This window comes from Mesoplodon mirus, assembly GCF_964341445.2.
Source record: "Mesoplodon mirus genome assembly, chromosome: 13".
Taxonomy (NCBI): Eukaryota; Metazoa; Chordata; class Mammalia; order Artiodactyla; family Ziphiidae; genus Mesoplodon; species Mesoplodon mirus.
Window position 1 is genome coordinate 24,656,177 of NC_138989.1, and position 14,925 is coordinate 24,671,101.

General features: G+C 42.5%; 1 protein-coding gene across 4 annotated transcripts in view; it reads right to left on the bottom strand.

Annotated features, from left to right (window-relative positions):
• Positions 1-14,925, bottom strand: part of PRR14L (proline rich 14 like) — a 57,861-nt gene that overhangs the window by 6,014 nt on the left and 36,922 nt on the right. For 3 of the 4 annotated variants that reach the window (XM_082640042.1, XM_082640040.1, XM_082640039.1), the window contains 3 exons: positions 13,059-13,130; positions 12,223-12,394; positions 11,577-11,683 (listed from right to left, as the gene is read on the bottom strand). In XM_082640042.1, coding sequence (XP_082496168.1) covers positions 11,577-11,683; positions 12,223-12,394; positions 13,059-13,130 — 351 coding nt within the window. Of the gene's footprint in view, positions 1-9,613; positions 11,473-11,576; positions 11,684-12,222; positions 12,395-13,058; positions 13,131-14,925 lie in introns of those variants that run through there. The other variant, XM_082640041.1, reaches the window with a different exon arrangement.

Here is a 14,925-nt window from a genome sequence, read left to right on the forward strand (position 1 = left end):
GATGAGTCCTAGATGTGTCTCATGAGAACAATGAGTACTGGATCTTCTTTTCCAGGGCATCAATCATCAACTTTGTGAGATTTGGTCCAGTTATACTTACTTGGAGGGATATAACTGGATTTGTACCTATTATCTTAGTTTACAGCTTCTTCTTGTCCTACTTTTTCAATGTTTCTTCTGCTTAACTGACTGCTCTTTTTATTCTCCTCTCCTGGCTTGAAAATTATACATATTCTGTTTTTTTAGTGGTTGGCAAGAATTTTAATGAGCATATTTAACTTATAAACCCTTCTCTCAAACAACACAAGGTCCCTGGAACCTCTAAGTCTGATCAATACTGTCCCAATTTATGTTAGTAGTGTCCTATTTTGCCTTTTTATTTTATAATTTTTTTTTGGTAAGAAATCAGGTCATTTGGTCTGTGGCTTCCCCAGTCTAGATTTTCTTGATTACATCCCACTGATGTCATTTAACATGCTTCTCTGACCCAAACATATGGGAAATACTATAGGTATTTCCTATGGACTGGTAATTAAATAGAGAGGTATGATCAGATTTAGGTGTTCCGGGTTTTTTGACAGACTTTTAGGCGTCCATCACGAGGGACATGATACCCAGCTGTCACCCTTTTTGTGTATTAGCAGCCAGCCACTGATAAACATTGAATATATTTATTAGTTCTTTAGGATTGTACACGGTGACAGTCTATCATTCTTCCGGGAGAATTCTTCCATCTAAAGAAAACTTCATGCTCATCCATGCTTTGGTAACCCTGAGGTACCGTTTGCACAGGAAAAGTGGGTTGTATGCTTGGTTCTTTCCCTTTATTTACCAGTTTACAAAACAATGAATTGTTTCCCTATTATCATCCAGATACAGCCAATGAGCTGTGAACTCATTCATTATGAACTATTGGACTGAAACATATCTCATGTGCTTCAATCTACTGCAGTTATTATTCCTTTTGATGCTCAGACTGTCTCATCTGTGGCAGTGAGAGTCTCTTCAAATTGGTTCCTGCATCTCTCCGATAGGACCCCAGTTGCCTCGAGAGCTCATCACTTTCTGGCACAAGACAGTCTATACTCGTGCATTTCCTGCCCTAGACCTGTAGCCAGTCTTCAAGGAGCCCTGGTTCACATATCATAAAATTCACCCATTTATTCATTCATTCATTCATTCATTTATTTATTTTGTGGTACGCGGGCCTCTCACTGTTGTGGCCTCTCCCTTTGCGGGAGCACAGGCTCCGGACGTGCAGGCTCAGCGGCCTTGGCTCACGGGCCCAGCCGCTCTGCGGCATGTGGGATCTTCCCGGACTGGGGCACGAACCCGTGCCCCCTGCATCGGCAGGCGGACTCTCAACCACTGCGCCACAAGGGAAGCCACCCTATTATTTATTTTTATGAGTGTGCTCAATCTGTTTGCTCACTCTTAGTTTTTGGTACTATGTAGAAGATAAAAGCTTCAACCTTCAGGCCACCACTCTTAGTAGAAACTTATTTTCAGACAGCACAGTACCTTTATTACAAAAGAGCAAATTATTATAAAGTTTCTGTGCCTTAAACCTTTTTCAGATAAGTTAAGGAGTGACTGAACAGCACAGCAATAAACTTTTCGGCATTGTGCTTTAGTTTCTTACCGGCTTTTTGAAAATCTTAATTGAGGTTCAGTTTGGTTCAATTCCAATTCAGCAAAGAACATGCTTGTGGAAAAAAATACATAAATAATAGCATGGATAAGATTTTTCACAGGGATTTCCAACAAACAACTGTTACTTTTCTTAACAACAGCAAAAGCTACGTTAGATTAAGGATGTCAGATGGATAGTTGGAAAGTGAAAGATTAGGCTTCTGACAGTCATTCTGACAAGCAAATCAGGGCAGTGTGCACCCATGTCCAGTTTCTGAGCTGAGGTGAGCGCTGAAGCGCCAAGTTCAGATTCTGGGATTCCTAGGCTCTCAACAAGCCTTGCCTTCCTCAGAGGGGCTTCACTCACTGGAGGTGGTGGGATGTGTAAACGTCCTCAAAAGTAGACACTTCCTGTGTAGATGCCACTTTGCCCAGAGTGGCTCTGGCAAGTCTACGCTCAAGCATCTTCTGTCTCGTGGTTCCTTGCTCCCTCCATCTCTTGATCTGTTTTTATGACTTGATTTCCCTCTGGTAAAGAAGCATCTTGAGACAATTCTGAAGCAAGGCTGTGCTATTCTAGTATTGACAAAACGGAGGCTCTGAGGGGCTCGCTCGGGGGTCAAGCCCTGGTCCCTGGGGTCTCCTGTGAGGACCATGCCACTGTGACTTCAAAAGCACATTACTGTGCTCATGCCGTGGCAGATCTGGCCCCTGGAAAGATGTGGCGGGGCCTGGTGGTCAGTGGGTGCAGCACCCCCAATCCTGTGCTGGAGCACCTACAGGCTCTCCTCACAGCCAGGTGATGCGGCCCTAAAATTCACCCTTTAAAGTGTACAGTTCAGTGGATTTTCGTAGAGGCACAATGTTATTCATCACCACTAATTCCAGAACATTTTCACAACCACAGAAGAAACCCTGGACCAACGAACAGTCACACCCACCCTCTCCTACCCCAGCACCGGGCAACCACGTATCTACTTTCTGCCCCTATGGTTCTGCCTATTCTGGACACTTCATACAAATGGAATCATACAGTATGTGCTCTTTGGAGTCAATCTTCTTTCACTTAGCGCACTGTTTCCACGGTTCATTCATGGTGTAGCACGTCTCAGTACTTCTTTTTAACATTCTATGGATAGACCACCTTTTCTTAATCTATTCATCAACTGATGGACATTTGGACTGTTTCTACTTTTTAGCTGTTATGAAGAATATTGCTATGAACATTCACGTACAAGATTCTGTGTGAACATGTTTTCAATTTCCCTTGGACATATACCTAGAAGTAGTGATATGGTAACTCTAACATTTTGAGGAACTGCCAAACTATTTCCCACAGTGGCTACACTATTTTACATTCCCACAAGCAATGTATGACGGCTCCAATTTCTACCCATCCTCAATGCAAACACTTATTTTGTTGTTTTTATTTGTAAAAAAATTACTGCCATCCTAGCGGGTGAGAGCCATCTTGTGGTTTTGATTTGCAGTTCCCTAATGACTAATGATGCTGAGCATCATTTTTTGGCCATTCGTCTACATCTTCTTTGGAGAAATGCCTGTTCAGAATCTTTGCCTACTTTAAAAAAGTGCGTTGCTGTCGCTTTGTTGTTGAGTTGTAAGAATTCTTTATATATTGTGCATACTAGAGCCCTATCAGATATATGACTTGCAAACACTTTTTCTGATTCTGTGGGTTATCTGTTATCTTAAAAAAACAAAACAAAACAAAAAGACTTATTTAGAGCAGTTTTTGTTCATAGAAAAATTGAGTGGACAGAGTTCTCATATACACCCTGCCTGGAACCCCCTGCAACTCCCCTACTAAGCACAGCAACCCCTATTATCAACAGCCTGCACCAGAGTGGAACATTTGTCACAACTGATGAACCTGCAATGACACATCATAATCACCCACAGTCCATGGTTTACATTAGGGTTCACTCTTAGTGTTGCACATTCTCTGGGTTTGGAGAAATGTATAATGACGTGTATCTACTATTACAGTATCATTCAGAATCATTTTCACTGCCCTAAAAATTACTGTACTCACCTATTCCTCCTCCCCTCCTCCCTATTCCATGGCAACTATTGATTCATTTACAGTGTCCATAGCTTTGCCTTTTTCCAGAATGTCACATAGCCGGAATCATACAGTATGTAGCTTATTCAGACTGGCTTCTCACTTAGTAGTATTTCAGTAAGGTTTCTCCATGTCCTCTTCATGGCTTAAGAGCTCATTTCTCTTTAGCATTGAATAATATTCCATTGTCTGGATGTACCATGATTTAGTATCCATTCACCTACTGAAGGACATCTTGGTTGCTTGCAAATTCTAGCAATTATGAATTAATCTGCTGTAAGTATTTCTGTGCAGGTTTTTATATGAATGTAAGTTTTCAACTCATTTGGTTAATACCAAGGAGTATGATTGCTGGATCATACAGTACGAGTATGATTAGCTTTATAAGAAACCACCAAACGCTTCCATCCCATTGGTTTACTTTTTATTTTTTTGGCTATACCACACGGCTTGGCTTATGGGATCTTAGTTTCCCAAACAGGGGCTGAACCTGGGCCCTCGTCAGTGAAAGCACGGAGACCCTAACCCCTGGAGCGTCAGAGAATTCCCTATTCCATTAAAAAAATAATAATTTATTTATTTTTGGCTGTATTGGGTATTCATTGCTGCGCGCGGGATTCATTGAAGTGCACGGGCTTCTCTTGTTGCGGAGCATGGGCTCTAGGCGCGTGGGTTTAAGTAGTTGTGGCACACAGGCTCAGCAGTTGTGGCTCTCGGGCTCTAGAGTGAAGGCTTAGTAGTTGTGGTGCATGGGCTTAGTTGCTCCGTGGCATGGGGGATCTTCCTGGACCAGGGCTCGAACCTGTGTCCCCTGCATTGGTAGGCAGATTCTTAACCACTGCACCACCAGGGAAGTCCTCTCCGTTGGTTTTATGTCAATCCTTATGCATTACCACACTGTTTTGATTACTGAAGCTTTGTACTAAGTTGGTGTATGTTTTTTTTTTTACTGTGGTAAAATATACAAAACATACAATTTACCATTTCAATTATTATTATTATTATTATTATTTTTTGCGGTACGTGGGCCTCTCACTGTTGTGGTCTCTCCCGTTGCAGAGCACAGGCTCCGGATGCACAGGACCAGTGGCCATGGCTCATGGGCCTAGCTGCTCCATGGCATGTGGGATCTTCCCAGACCGGGGCACGAACCTGTGTCCCCTGCATCAGCAGGCGGACTCTCAGCCACTGTGCCACCAGGGAAGCCCTCAATTATTTTTAACTGTGCGTGTAGTAAGTTTTGAAATGGGTTAGTGTGAGTCTTCCACTTTGTTCCTCTTTTTCAAGGTTGTTTTGCCTATTCTGGGCCACTTGTATTTTCAGGATTTTTAGGATCAGCTTGTCAATTTCTGCAAAAAAAGGTAGTCGACATTTTATAATAGGATTGCAGTAAGTTGTAGGTTGCCTTGGGTAGTACTAACTTCTTGACAGCATTAAGTAGCCCAATCTATGAATGGATGTCTTTCCATTTATTCAGGTCTTTAATTCCTTTCAACAGTAGTTGGTAGTTTGTAGTGTTTACTGAACAAGACTTACACTTCATTTGTTAAATTTATCCCTAGGTTTTTTGGGTTTTTTTTGATGCTACAGTAAATGGCACTGTTTCCTTAATTTCATTTTCAGATTGCTCATTGCTAATGTATAGAAATACAATTTTCTTTTCCTTCTATCTTGATCTTATATCCTGAAAACTTGCTGAATTCATTCACTAGCTCTAATAGTGGATTCTTTAGGGTTTTCTGTATACAAGATACTGAAAAGATAGTTTTACTTCCTGAGTGCTATCTCATTTTCTTGCTTAATTGTCCTGTCTAGAACCTCTAGCAGAATGTTAAATAGAAACGGTTAGAGTGAATATCCTTGTTTTGTTTCTGATCTTAGGGGACATCTTTCAGTCTTTTACAATTAAGTAGGATTTCTGCTTCAGGTTTTCGGGTAGATGTCCTTTATTCATTTGAGGAAGTTCTTATTTCTCTCTCTCTCCCTTTTTAAAAAATATTTATTTGGCTGCACCAGGTCTTAGTTGCGGCACATGGGATCTTCGCTGCCATGTGTGGGATCTTTGCTGTGGCATGCGGGATCTTTAGTTGTGGCATGCAAACTCTTAGTTCCAGCATGTGGGATCTAGTTCCCCGACCAGGGATCAAACCCAGGCCCCCTGCATTGGGAGCTCGGAGTCTTAGCCACTGGACCACCAGGGAAGTCCCTCTTATTCTGAAGTTCATGGAGTGTTTTTATCATGAAAGGCTGTTGGATTTTGTCCAATGCTTTTTCTGCATCTAATGAGATAATCATGTGCTTTCCCCCCTTTATTCTATTAATGTGGTATACTCCACTGATTAATTTCCTGTGTTCAACTAACCTTGCATTCCTGGCATAAATCCCACTTGGTCACGTGTATAATCATTTTTTAATATGTTGCTGGATTCCGTTTGCTATTATTTTGAAGATTTTGATGTATACATTTATAAGGTTCCCTGGCTTCTTTTAAGATTATCTCTTTGTCTTTGGAACTCTGAAGTTTTCATACTTAACTTCTTTCTGAAGTTAGGTATGAAATTCTTTTTATTGATCCTGCTTGGGATTAGTATCTTTTTTTGCCAGTATACTAAAACACACAGAATTACACAGTATGTGAACTATTTCTCAATAAAGCTGTTTAAAATTTTTCATTTAGATGCTGCTTTACTGAGGTGTAACTGACACATAGAACTGTAAGATATTTCAAGTGTACATTGTGATGACCTGATATATGTATACACTGTGAAAGGATTCCTCCTATCTAGTTAATTAAGAGTTTGTGTTTTGGGGGCTTCCCTGGTGGCGCAGTGGTTGAGAGTCCGCCTGCCGATGCAGGGGACACGGGTTCGTGCCCCGGTCCGGGAAGATCCCACATGCTGTGGAGCGGCTGGGCCCATGAGCCCCGGCCGCTGAGCCTGCATGTCCAGAGCCTGTGCTCCGCAACGGGAGAGGCCACAACAGTGAGAGGCCCGCGTACCGCAAAAAAAAAAAAAAAAAAAAAAAAAAATTTGTGTTTTGACTTTGTTTATAGTTGGTTTCTTTTTTTCCCAGCAGAAGTGATAGATTTTTTTTTTTTTTTTTTTTTTTTTTTTTTTTTTGCGGTACGTGGGCCTCTCACTGTTGTGGCCTCTCCCGTTGCAGAGCACAGGCTCCGGACGCACAGGCTCAGCGGCCATGGCTCACGGGCCCAGCCGCTCTGCGGCATGTGGGATCTTCCCGGACCGGGGCACGAACCCGTATCCCCTGCCTTGGCAGGCGGACTCTCAACTGCTGCGCCACCAGGGAAGCCCAAGAAGTGATAGATTTTTATGACATATATTTTTCAGATTTTTATTTTATGGCTCTGAATTTTGTGTTATACTTAACCATTTCCTATAGTTTCTTCAGTTATTCTTATGGCTTCATTTGTTTACATTTAAGTCTGATTTTATTTGGAAGATATTCTGGTGAAAGGTCTAAGGTAGAGATCCAGCGTTCCTTCTTCTTCTTTTTAATATTTATTTATTTATTTTGGTTGCGCCAGGTCTTAGTTGGGGCATGTGGACTCTTAGTTGCGGCATGAAGGATCTAGTTCCTGGACCAGGGATCAAACCCATGTCTCCTGCAGTGGAAGCGCACAGTCTTACCTACTGGACCACCAGGGAAGTCCCCCAGCTTTATTACTCCTAGAATGGCCACCCAGCTGTCCCAGCAGCATTTTACTGAATAGTCCATCTTTTCACCACTGATTTGAGGGGACACCTTTGTCACATACTAAATTTCTCTATGTATTTGTGTCTAATTATGGACTTTGTTTTACCAATTTGTATATTTATGCTCTGGCAACATACTGTTTTAATTATTGAGACTTGACAATATATTTTAAGATCTCTTAAGACTAGTACTCTTATTTCACTCTTTTTCTGAATTTTCCAGGCTATTGCTTCTTCATTTCTGTAATTGTGTTAAATACATGCCTTTCCATTTATTCATATCTCTTCCTAAAAGAACAGTTCTTGGTCAAGTGAATGTGTTTAAATTTTTATTGTTTACTGGAGTGTACCAGTTATCTAATTACTGCTTCTCAGCTCAGAATGCGCCCTCAGTACCTGCTCTGTGACAATGGCATCTTGGACTCCTAATGCATTTCTTCCTCACAGTGAGTTGGTGCTGAGCTTCAGCAGAAGGAGGCACTGGAGGAGCAAAGGAGCTTTTCTTCTTGCTCCTGCCACGTGGCCCATCATGGGTGCACGTGTACTGGGATGTCTGGGGCGGGGCCGGATGGGGACAGTTGCCCCAGCTGTATAGCCAGAGCGTGGAGCACCACCCCCCAATGCCCCTGCAGCACTAGCCTGGTGACCACCACACCACAGATGGGGCATTCGGGGACTGAAGCCCATAGTGGGACCCCAACATCCTGAGGGTTGTTTCCTGTGACTCTCCTGGAGCAAACGCCACATGCCCCAGGCCACGCACCTGCAGCAGCACCGTGACACCCCGGGTGCCTGCCCTCCAGCCTCAGCTCACGCCCTGGAAGGCTGTTGTTGTTGTTTCCTGCTCGCCCAGCTCTGGCGTTAGCAAACTGGCCATCCGATGGGCTGCAACCACACCTTTTCCAACAAAGTCAGACTCCAATCTGGGGGAGAGGGCCCCCTTCTCCCTTGGCCCTAGGATGCCCTTCAGAATTCTCGGTACACCTTAACAGTTACTCTCCTGTTATACTTCAATACTTTAAACTTCCCCTGTTTAAAGTACTGTGTGGTTTCCGTCTCCTGACTGGACCTAGACTAATAACATGATACTAAGGTAAAAGCCCTAAGGTTTTGCTAGACCAGGGGTCCTCACACCAGTGTACTAGAAGACTTTCCACAGACACACTGAAACCCAGCTCTAGGGTAATCAATCTCCCAATCTTTAATCTCCTGCACGTGACACACCTGAGAAGTGTCCTTACACTCATGTAAACGTCTCCATTCCCACAAATTCTTTTTTTTTTTGGCTACGCCACACAGCATGCAGGATCTTAGTTCCCCAATCAGTGATCAAACTCACGCCCTCTGCAGTGGAAGCACAGTCTTAACCACTGGACCGCCAGGGAAGTCCCCGCACAAATTCTTTTAGAACAGCCCCTATCCACCCTGAATTCTACTTTGGTATCAGAATAAAATCACTGATCTCACTAGGCCCTCCTCAGATATTAATGAAATCACCGTAAACCTGTCTTGGACGTGTCTTTCCCCACCCTACGCACAGTTCCGCTAAGAGGAGTGGCTTTAGCGAGAGGGGACTCAGCCTAATTTCAGATATGGTGTGGAATGGGGCTGTCAGAGGGACTTTGCCTCACTCACCTCCTGACTATCATCAAACAATGCCTACTTAAGAAAGAGAGCTTCAAACACCAAAAATAGCTTGGTCATGTATTTAACTGTACACAATGTCTTTTCAAACTATTCTCAACTCTCATGCACAGTCTGTTATCACTTAGAAGAACATTAATCAAATCATATAAGGAAATATTTAAGTCAATTATTCAATCTTCATCTTACAAAATATTATAACTTCTACTTCCTGTTAACAACAAAAATTATATGAGCTGCCATGCCAATTGGTTTGCAGTGATACACTTTTCTCCTACATTAAATATTGAAGCAATCATGAGATTTATATAAATTAATGGATTTATTTCCGATTTTTTACATCATTCTTAATTGTTCCTAAAAGTCTAATAATAACAGAGTTTTATTCGTGCATGTATACACATTTACTGAAGCAATATCATGCTTTCTAACATACTCCTCACTTCATAATTTATTATTTTAGCTATAAATTACATTGCTTTATTACAAATTCAGAAATGGGAAATTCTTATACATAACTTTAATTTTGACTTATGGCTTTTAGAAATCTACGTTACAAGAAGTGTTCCATAATTTATTTTTCAATGGTCTGTATGATTTTCTTGAAGGTAAATATTAACATATTTACTGTTTCATACCCACAGATATGGAGGGGAGGCTGTATTCATTGTACCAGGTCATTTTATATAAGAGACAAAATCCGTGGATTTTGGTATCGGGGGGTCTCCTGGAACCAATTCCCCGAGGATACTGAGGGATGACTATATTATAATTGGAAAGCAGAAAAGTTAGGAAGTAAGAATGATTTGGCCAATGGGCTTGAATAATAAAACCTGCCTTCACCAAGTAAGTTGTATGTCAAAAATTTTCCATAAATTTAATGCCCTAAATCAGCACCTTCAAAGTGTCTATACAAAAGTGTATTTGAAGTAATAAAAGCATTTTACCAAGATGTCTTAGGTAAAGATTTATTGAAGATCTTTTATTTTTCAACCCTTTCATTATATAGGATTAAATAAAGTGCCCCTAAGTGCAAAAGTAACATAGAATTCTTAGGTATCTGAAACTGGTCAGATCCTCTTGGTGCACGTCCCATAAACTGAGCCACTTCTGGCCTCCAAAGTCTGGGTGACAGAACCCGAGTGAGTCAGCACTTTTTGATTCTTTGTTTTCAAAAAAGATGAGGTGATAAATCATTAAATTTGATTTGTTGATAGATCACTCTGTGATTTTTTGATATTACTTGACAGAAGTTGAAAGGATTGAATGTCATTGTTCTATTAAAACTCTTTCCACTCCCAACTACCTATCTTTATTAATAAGGCTTTCCAGAACTTCTATCTACGTAAAAATTCAAGAGAGAATACCATGATTCTGAACCCTATTTCATTCTAGTAAAAAGTACTATTCAACCCAGGATATCTGAAATACTTTAAAAATTTCTCTTGAAAAGACATGGTAGGCTGATCAATAAAAGAACTGTAGGATAAAAACACAACACGTTAAGAACCACGTGGGAAAAGTGGAACGTAAATCATAGTAACAGTTAACTATCGCATTTGTGTTGTATGAAGCAATAAAATAGATACAGTGCACATTTTTTTCTCAACTCGACTGTACAGCAATTTTAAGTGTTGGGAATTCTTACTCACATTCTACAGGTAAGTCCTTGAAGCTCAGGAAGGTGAAATAACTTACCTTGGGTTAATCAAGGGACACAGGCTTCCATTTGCTGATGAGAAATTAAGGAGTGAAATCCATCACAAGAAAACATAACTCTGGAGATCTTTTAAAAATGTTTATATCTTCATAGTGTCTGTGTAATATACATCATCCCCAAACTGGAGTTATGTCAAATACACAATTTGGAATCACACCCAACCAATACATAATTTAGTAATCTTTTTCTTTCCACTTCACTTTATAGGAATTAGCAATCAGCTCTGTCATAAAAATCTTTAGAATCCCAATTTTTAAAGGCTATACTATGGACCATAACATGGATCTAGCATTTTCTTGAAAAAAAAAAAAAAAAAAAAAAAAAAGACATCTTTCCTTCATGATGTGTAGGTCCCTTCCCAGTTTTGTGCACAGAATGTTGTGAGCCTGGGCTGTGGGGTCGGGTAAGACCTGTGAGAGACAGGAACCACCTGTTCTGTCATGAGCGACGCTCTGGCCTAACACAGATTTCTCAGCTACTGAGCCTTGGCACCGTGACCTAAACCTGGGGACGACAGCTGTGCCTACCTTCCAGCACCCTTGGAGGATGAACTGGGACTGTGTACACAGAACGACAGCACCCGGCATAGAGAGCTCAGGAAAAGTGATCGAGAACGCGTTCAAATATCCCTGCACACAAATCTCTGGCCACAGTACCGATGAATTCTTTTGGATAAATTCCTAGAAGTATAACAAAAGCTCAGAGTATATGATCATTCAAAAGGTCATCGTATTTTGCCAACTTCCAAAAAAGTGCACACGTGCATGTTAGAGAAGGTGCTCACCTTTTGGGTCGAGGAAGGCCCATGGGGGTAAGGTTAGGGTCTGGCTTAGGAATGGTTTTCCGGATGCGAATCTGTGAGACCTTCTTTGGCCTCTTCTCCGGCTCAGTCTATTTTTAAGAAGAAGAAAGATGGTCAGGTTGTAAGACATTCTAAATATACGAAGTCCCCTTTCCTGACACCCACTGCATTGCTTCCTCAGTGTACAGATGACTTCAGGAAGTAGTTTATGACAAAGCTCCCACCCCCCGCCGCCCCCACTCCTGCCAACAGCATTTTCAGCAACTGCCCCCTTTATGTTACTGTACATGCAGTTCAGATACTGAGATTATCAACATGGAAATTGGAAACTGTTGGAGACAGCAGATACTGCAAAATCGAGGCACACCATTGTTCACTCGTCTCTGAATGCATGAAGCTTCTCGCTCTGTGCTTCGGTTCTCTAAACACTGTTAAATGTGTCATCAAGAGAAAAGGGTCTGGAAGGCGACGAGGAAGAAGAGGTTCAAGGTATCCTTTAGTGTCTTGATAACCTCCCGTACTCAGCTGAAGCTAAAGGTGGCAGCAAACAGACTCAGGGGCCCATCTGTATCTGTCACATCATCTGTGGTGCCACTGCCACCTGACCCCACCGGCACTTTAAATTTACCTCTTTCTGTTCTGGGGGGCTGCTCTGCGGTCGGGGGCACGGGGCTGTCACACCATCCAGCTCATCAAATCCAGGAACCGGGAACTCGGAGGCTGAAAGCAGGAGCTTGCTGACAGCTGAGTCTGTTACCAAGCGAGACTTTGGTACCAAGGCAGGGAATGGAGGCTCTAGCCTAGCACCACAGAGAGAGAGACAGAGAAGAACGACATGGGACGGGTTCACCTTCTATGTCAGCACATTCGTCTTAACATCCAGACAAGAGCTGAATGACATTCCCAGTAAACCTGTCCTCTTGTCACTTCTGGACACACCTGTGTCTATACATGTAAAAAACGACGAGAATGTGGTCAATCCACTTCACTGTGATGGAATAACGAACGAGGAAGATGCAGTGAATAAGGAAAAACGTAAAAAGGAACAGGTTTTTTGTGGGAAGACGACATTTAGTGAACTAACAAATGGATTGTGCTCAGACGACATCAATCCCATCCGGGCACTGAAATCGGCTAAACGACCAAGAAGTATCTTGAGGGGACTTGTGGTACAATGAGCTGGCTAGGGATTTTGACGTTTTTTTCATAAGTGGGATTGATCACCCAACTTTAGTTACACAGGGTGAACCTCAGATTGTTCATCCGAGAGATGCAGATCAGGCTTAGAAGGAGAACAAGAGGTCAGAATTACACCATGCCCGACCCACACCAGCCGCCAGTGCACTCATCCCCCACTTCTTTCTCCCTCTCCCTCCCTCCCTCCCTCTCTCTCTCCCTCTCTCTCTCACACACACACACTGCAAACCACAAGCCCTCACGTGCCAGGCGCCACTGGAGCCTCACCTCACGTGACTGCCGCTGGTGCTGTAAGCAGCTTCCAGGCCCGGAAGAGGCACGGACGGTAACGCAGCGTGGCTGAAGTGGAGCAAAAGTACAAGAGAGGCAGGTTAGGGCAGCAGGATGGCAGGAGAGGCTCTGGTGTACCGTGGGTTTGGAAGGATGCTCAATCAGAGCCCAAGGAAGACGAGAAGTGTCGGTCACCCAGGAAGACGAAAACCTCCCTCCCAGGCATGAGAATTACATGTACGTGCCCACCACTGGAATGGAGGCAGGCTGACAGGAGGATTATATTCTAACTTAAATGGAAAGAAGGCAGAGAGAGATATACAGAGGACAGTAAGAGAAAGGAGGAGAACAAGAATACCCTTTACCTTATACCTTTTAATCAAGTTGTTGAACATGTATGTTAAAGTTTTTAAAAAGTAATTTAAAGATAAAAATACACTCCTCAGTTCTGTATTAACTGTATTAAAATAAAATCTGCCAATTTCTATAAACTTACAAAAAATTGTGAAGAAACCTTATTTTCTTTAAAGCCGAGTTCCACGTAAAACATGGCCATGTAGATGAAAACTGTTCACAGGGCTAGTTCCTTTATAATTAAGCTTTGATTTTTGTAGATGAAAAATGGTATTAATCACTTATAGATACATTAATATGCATTGTTGGAGAGCTTTTGGTACCCCTCAAAGTAAAGCTTGTATCCATTTCTACTGAATTTAGACACAGTACAGGTTTAATTAATCAGATGTTTATATAGTGACCATATAATCCATCTCCTTTGGGAAGTTAGAGAAATTTGTTCAATGGCTGAAACACAGATAATTTAGATTGTTAGAGAGTTTAGCACCAATCTGGAATACTGGGAAAGGGGCTGACCAAATCAGAGGCCTCATCTGGGTCTAGCTCAGCTGACACAGCAACCAGCTAAGTGACCCAAGTTAGAAAAAACCATGTGCCTCAGTCTCATCATCTATTAAAAAAAGGCAAAAAAGATGCTTGTTTGACCCATATTATGGAGTGCTGGAGGATGAGGTTCAAATGAGAAAACCCTGTGGAAACATAAATTAATTTAATCTTGGTTAAGTCTTGCTTTCTGGGGCTCCCTAATTTATCACGCTTAATATTTCTAAGTGTGTCTACAAACACAGCAAACCTCTAAGCTCTAAGCCAAGGATATATATGATGTTAAGGCACTTTTAGAGCCAATGAGAAAAAAAGTTCCCACAAACACCACCCCTACCACTTCAATTAAAAAAATAGGGACTTCCCTGGTGGTGCAGTGGTTAAGAATCTGCCTGTCAACAATGCAGGGGACACGGGTTTGATCCCTGGTCCAGGAGGGTCCAACATGCCGCATAGCAAGTGGGCCTGTGCACCACAACTACTGAGCCTGCGAGCCACAACTACTGAGCCAGCATGCCACAACTACTGAAGCCCGTGCACCTAGAGCCCGTGCTCCACAACAAGAGAGGCCACCGCAATGAGAGGGCTGCGCACCGCAACAAGGAATGGCCCCTGCTCGCCGCAACTAGAAAAAGCCTGCGTGTAGCAACAAGGACCCAATGCAGCCAAAAATAAATAAAATTTAAAAAAAAATTAAATCTTTAAAATACAGGGACTTCCCTGGTGGCGCAGTGGTTAAGAATCCACCTGCCAATGCAGGGGACACGGGTTCGATCCCTGGTCCGGGAAGATCCCACATGCCACGGAGCAACAAAGCCCGTGCGCCACAACTACCGAGCCTGTGCTCTAGAGCCCGTGAGCCACAACTACTGAGCCCACATGCCACAGCTACTGAAGCCCACGTGCCTACAGCCTGTGCTCTGCAACAAGAGAAGCCACCGCAATGAGAAGCCCGCACACCGCA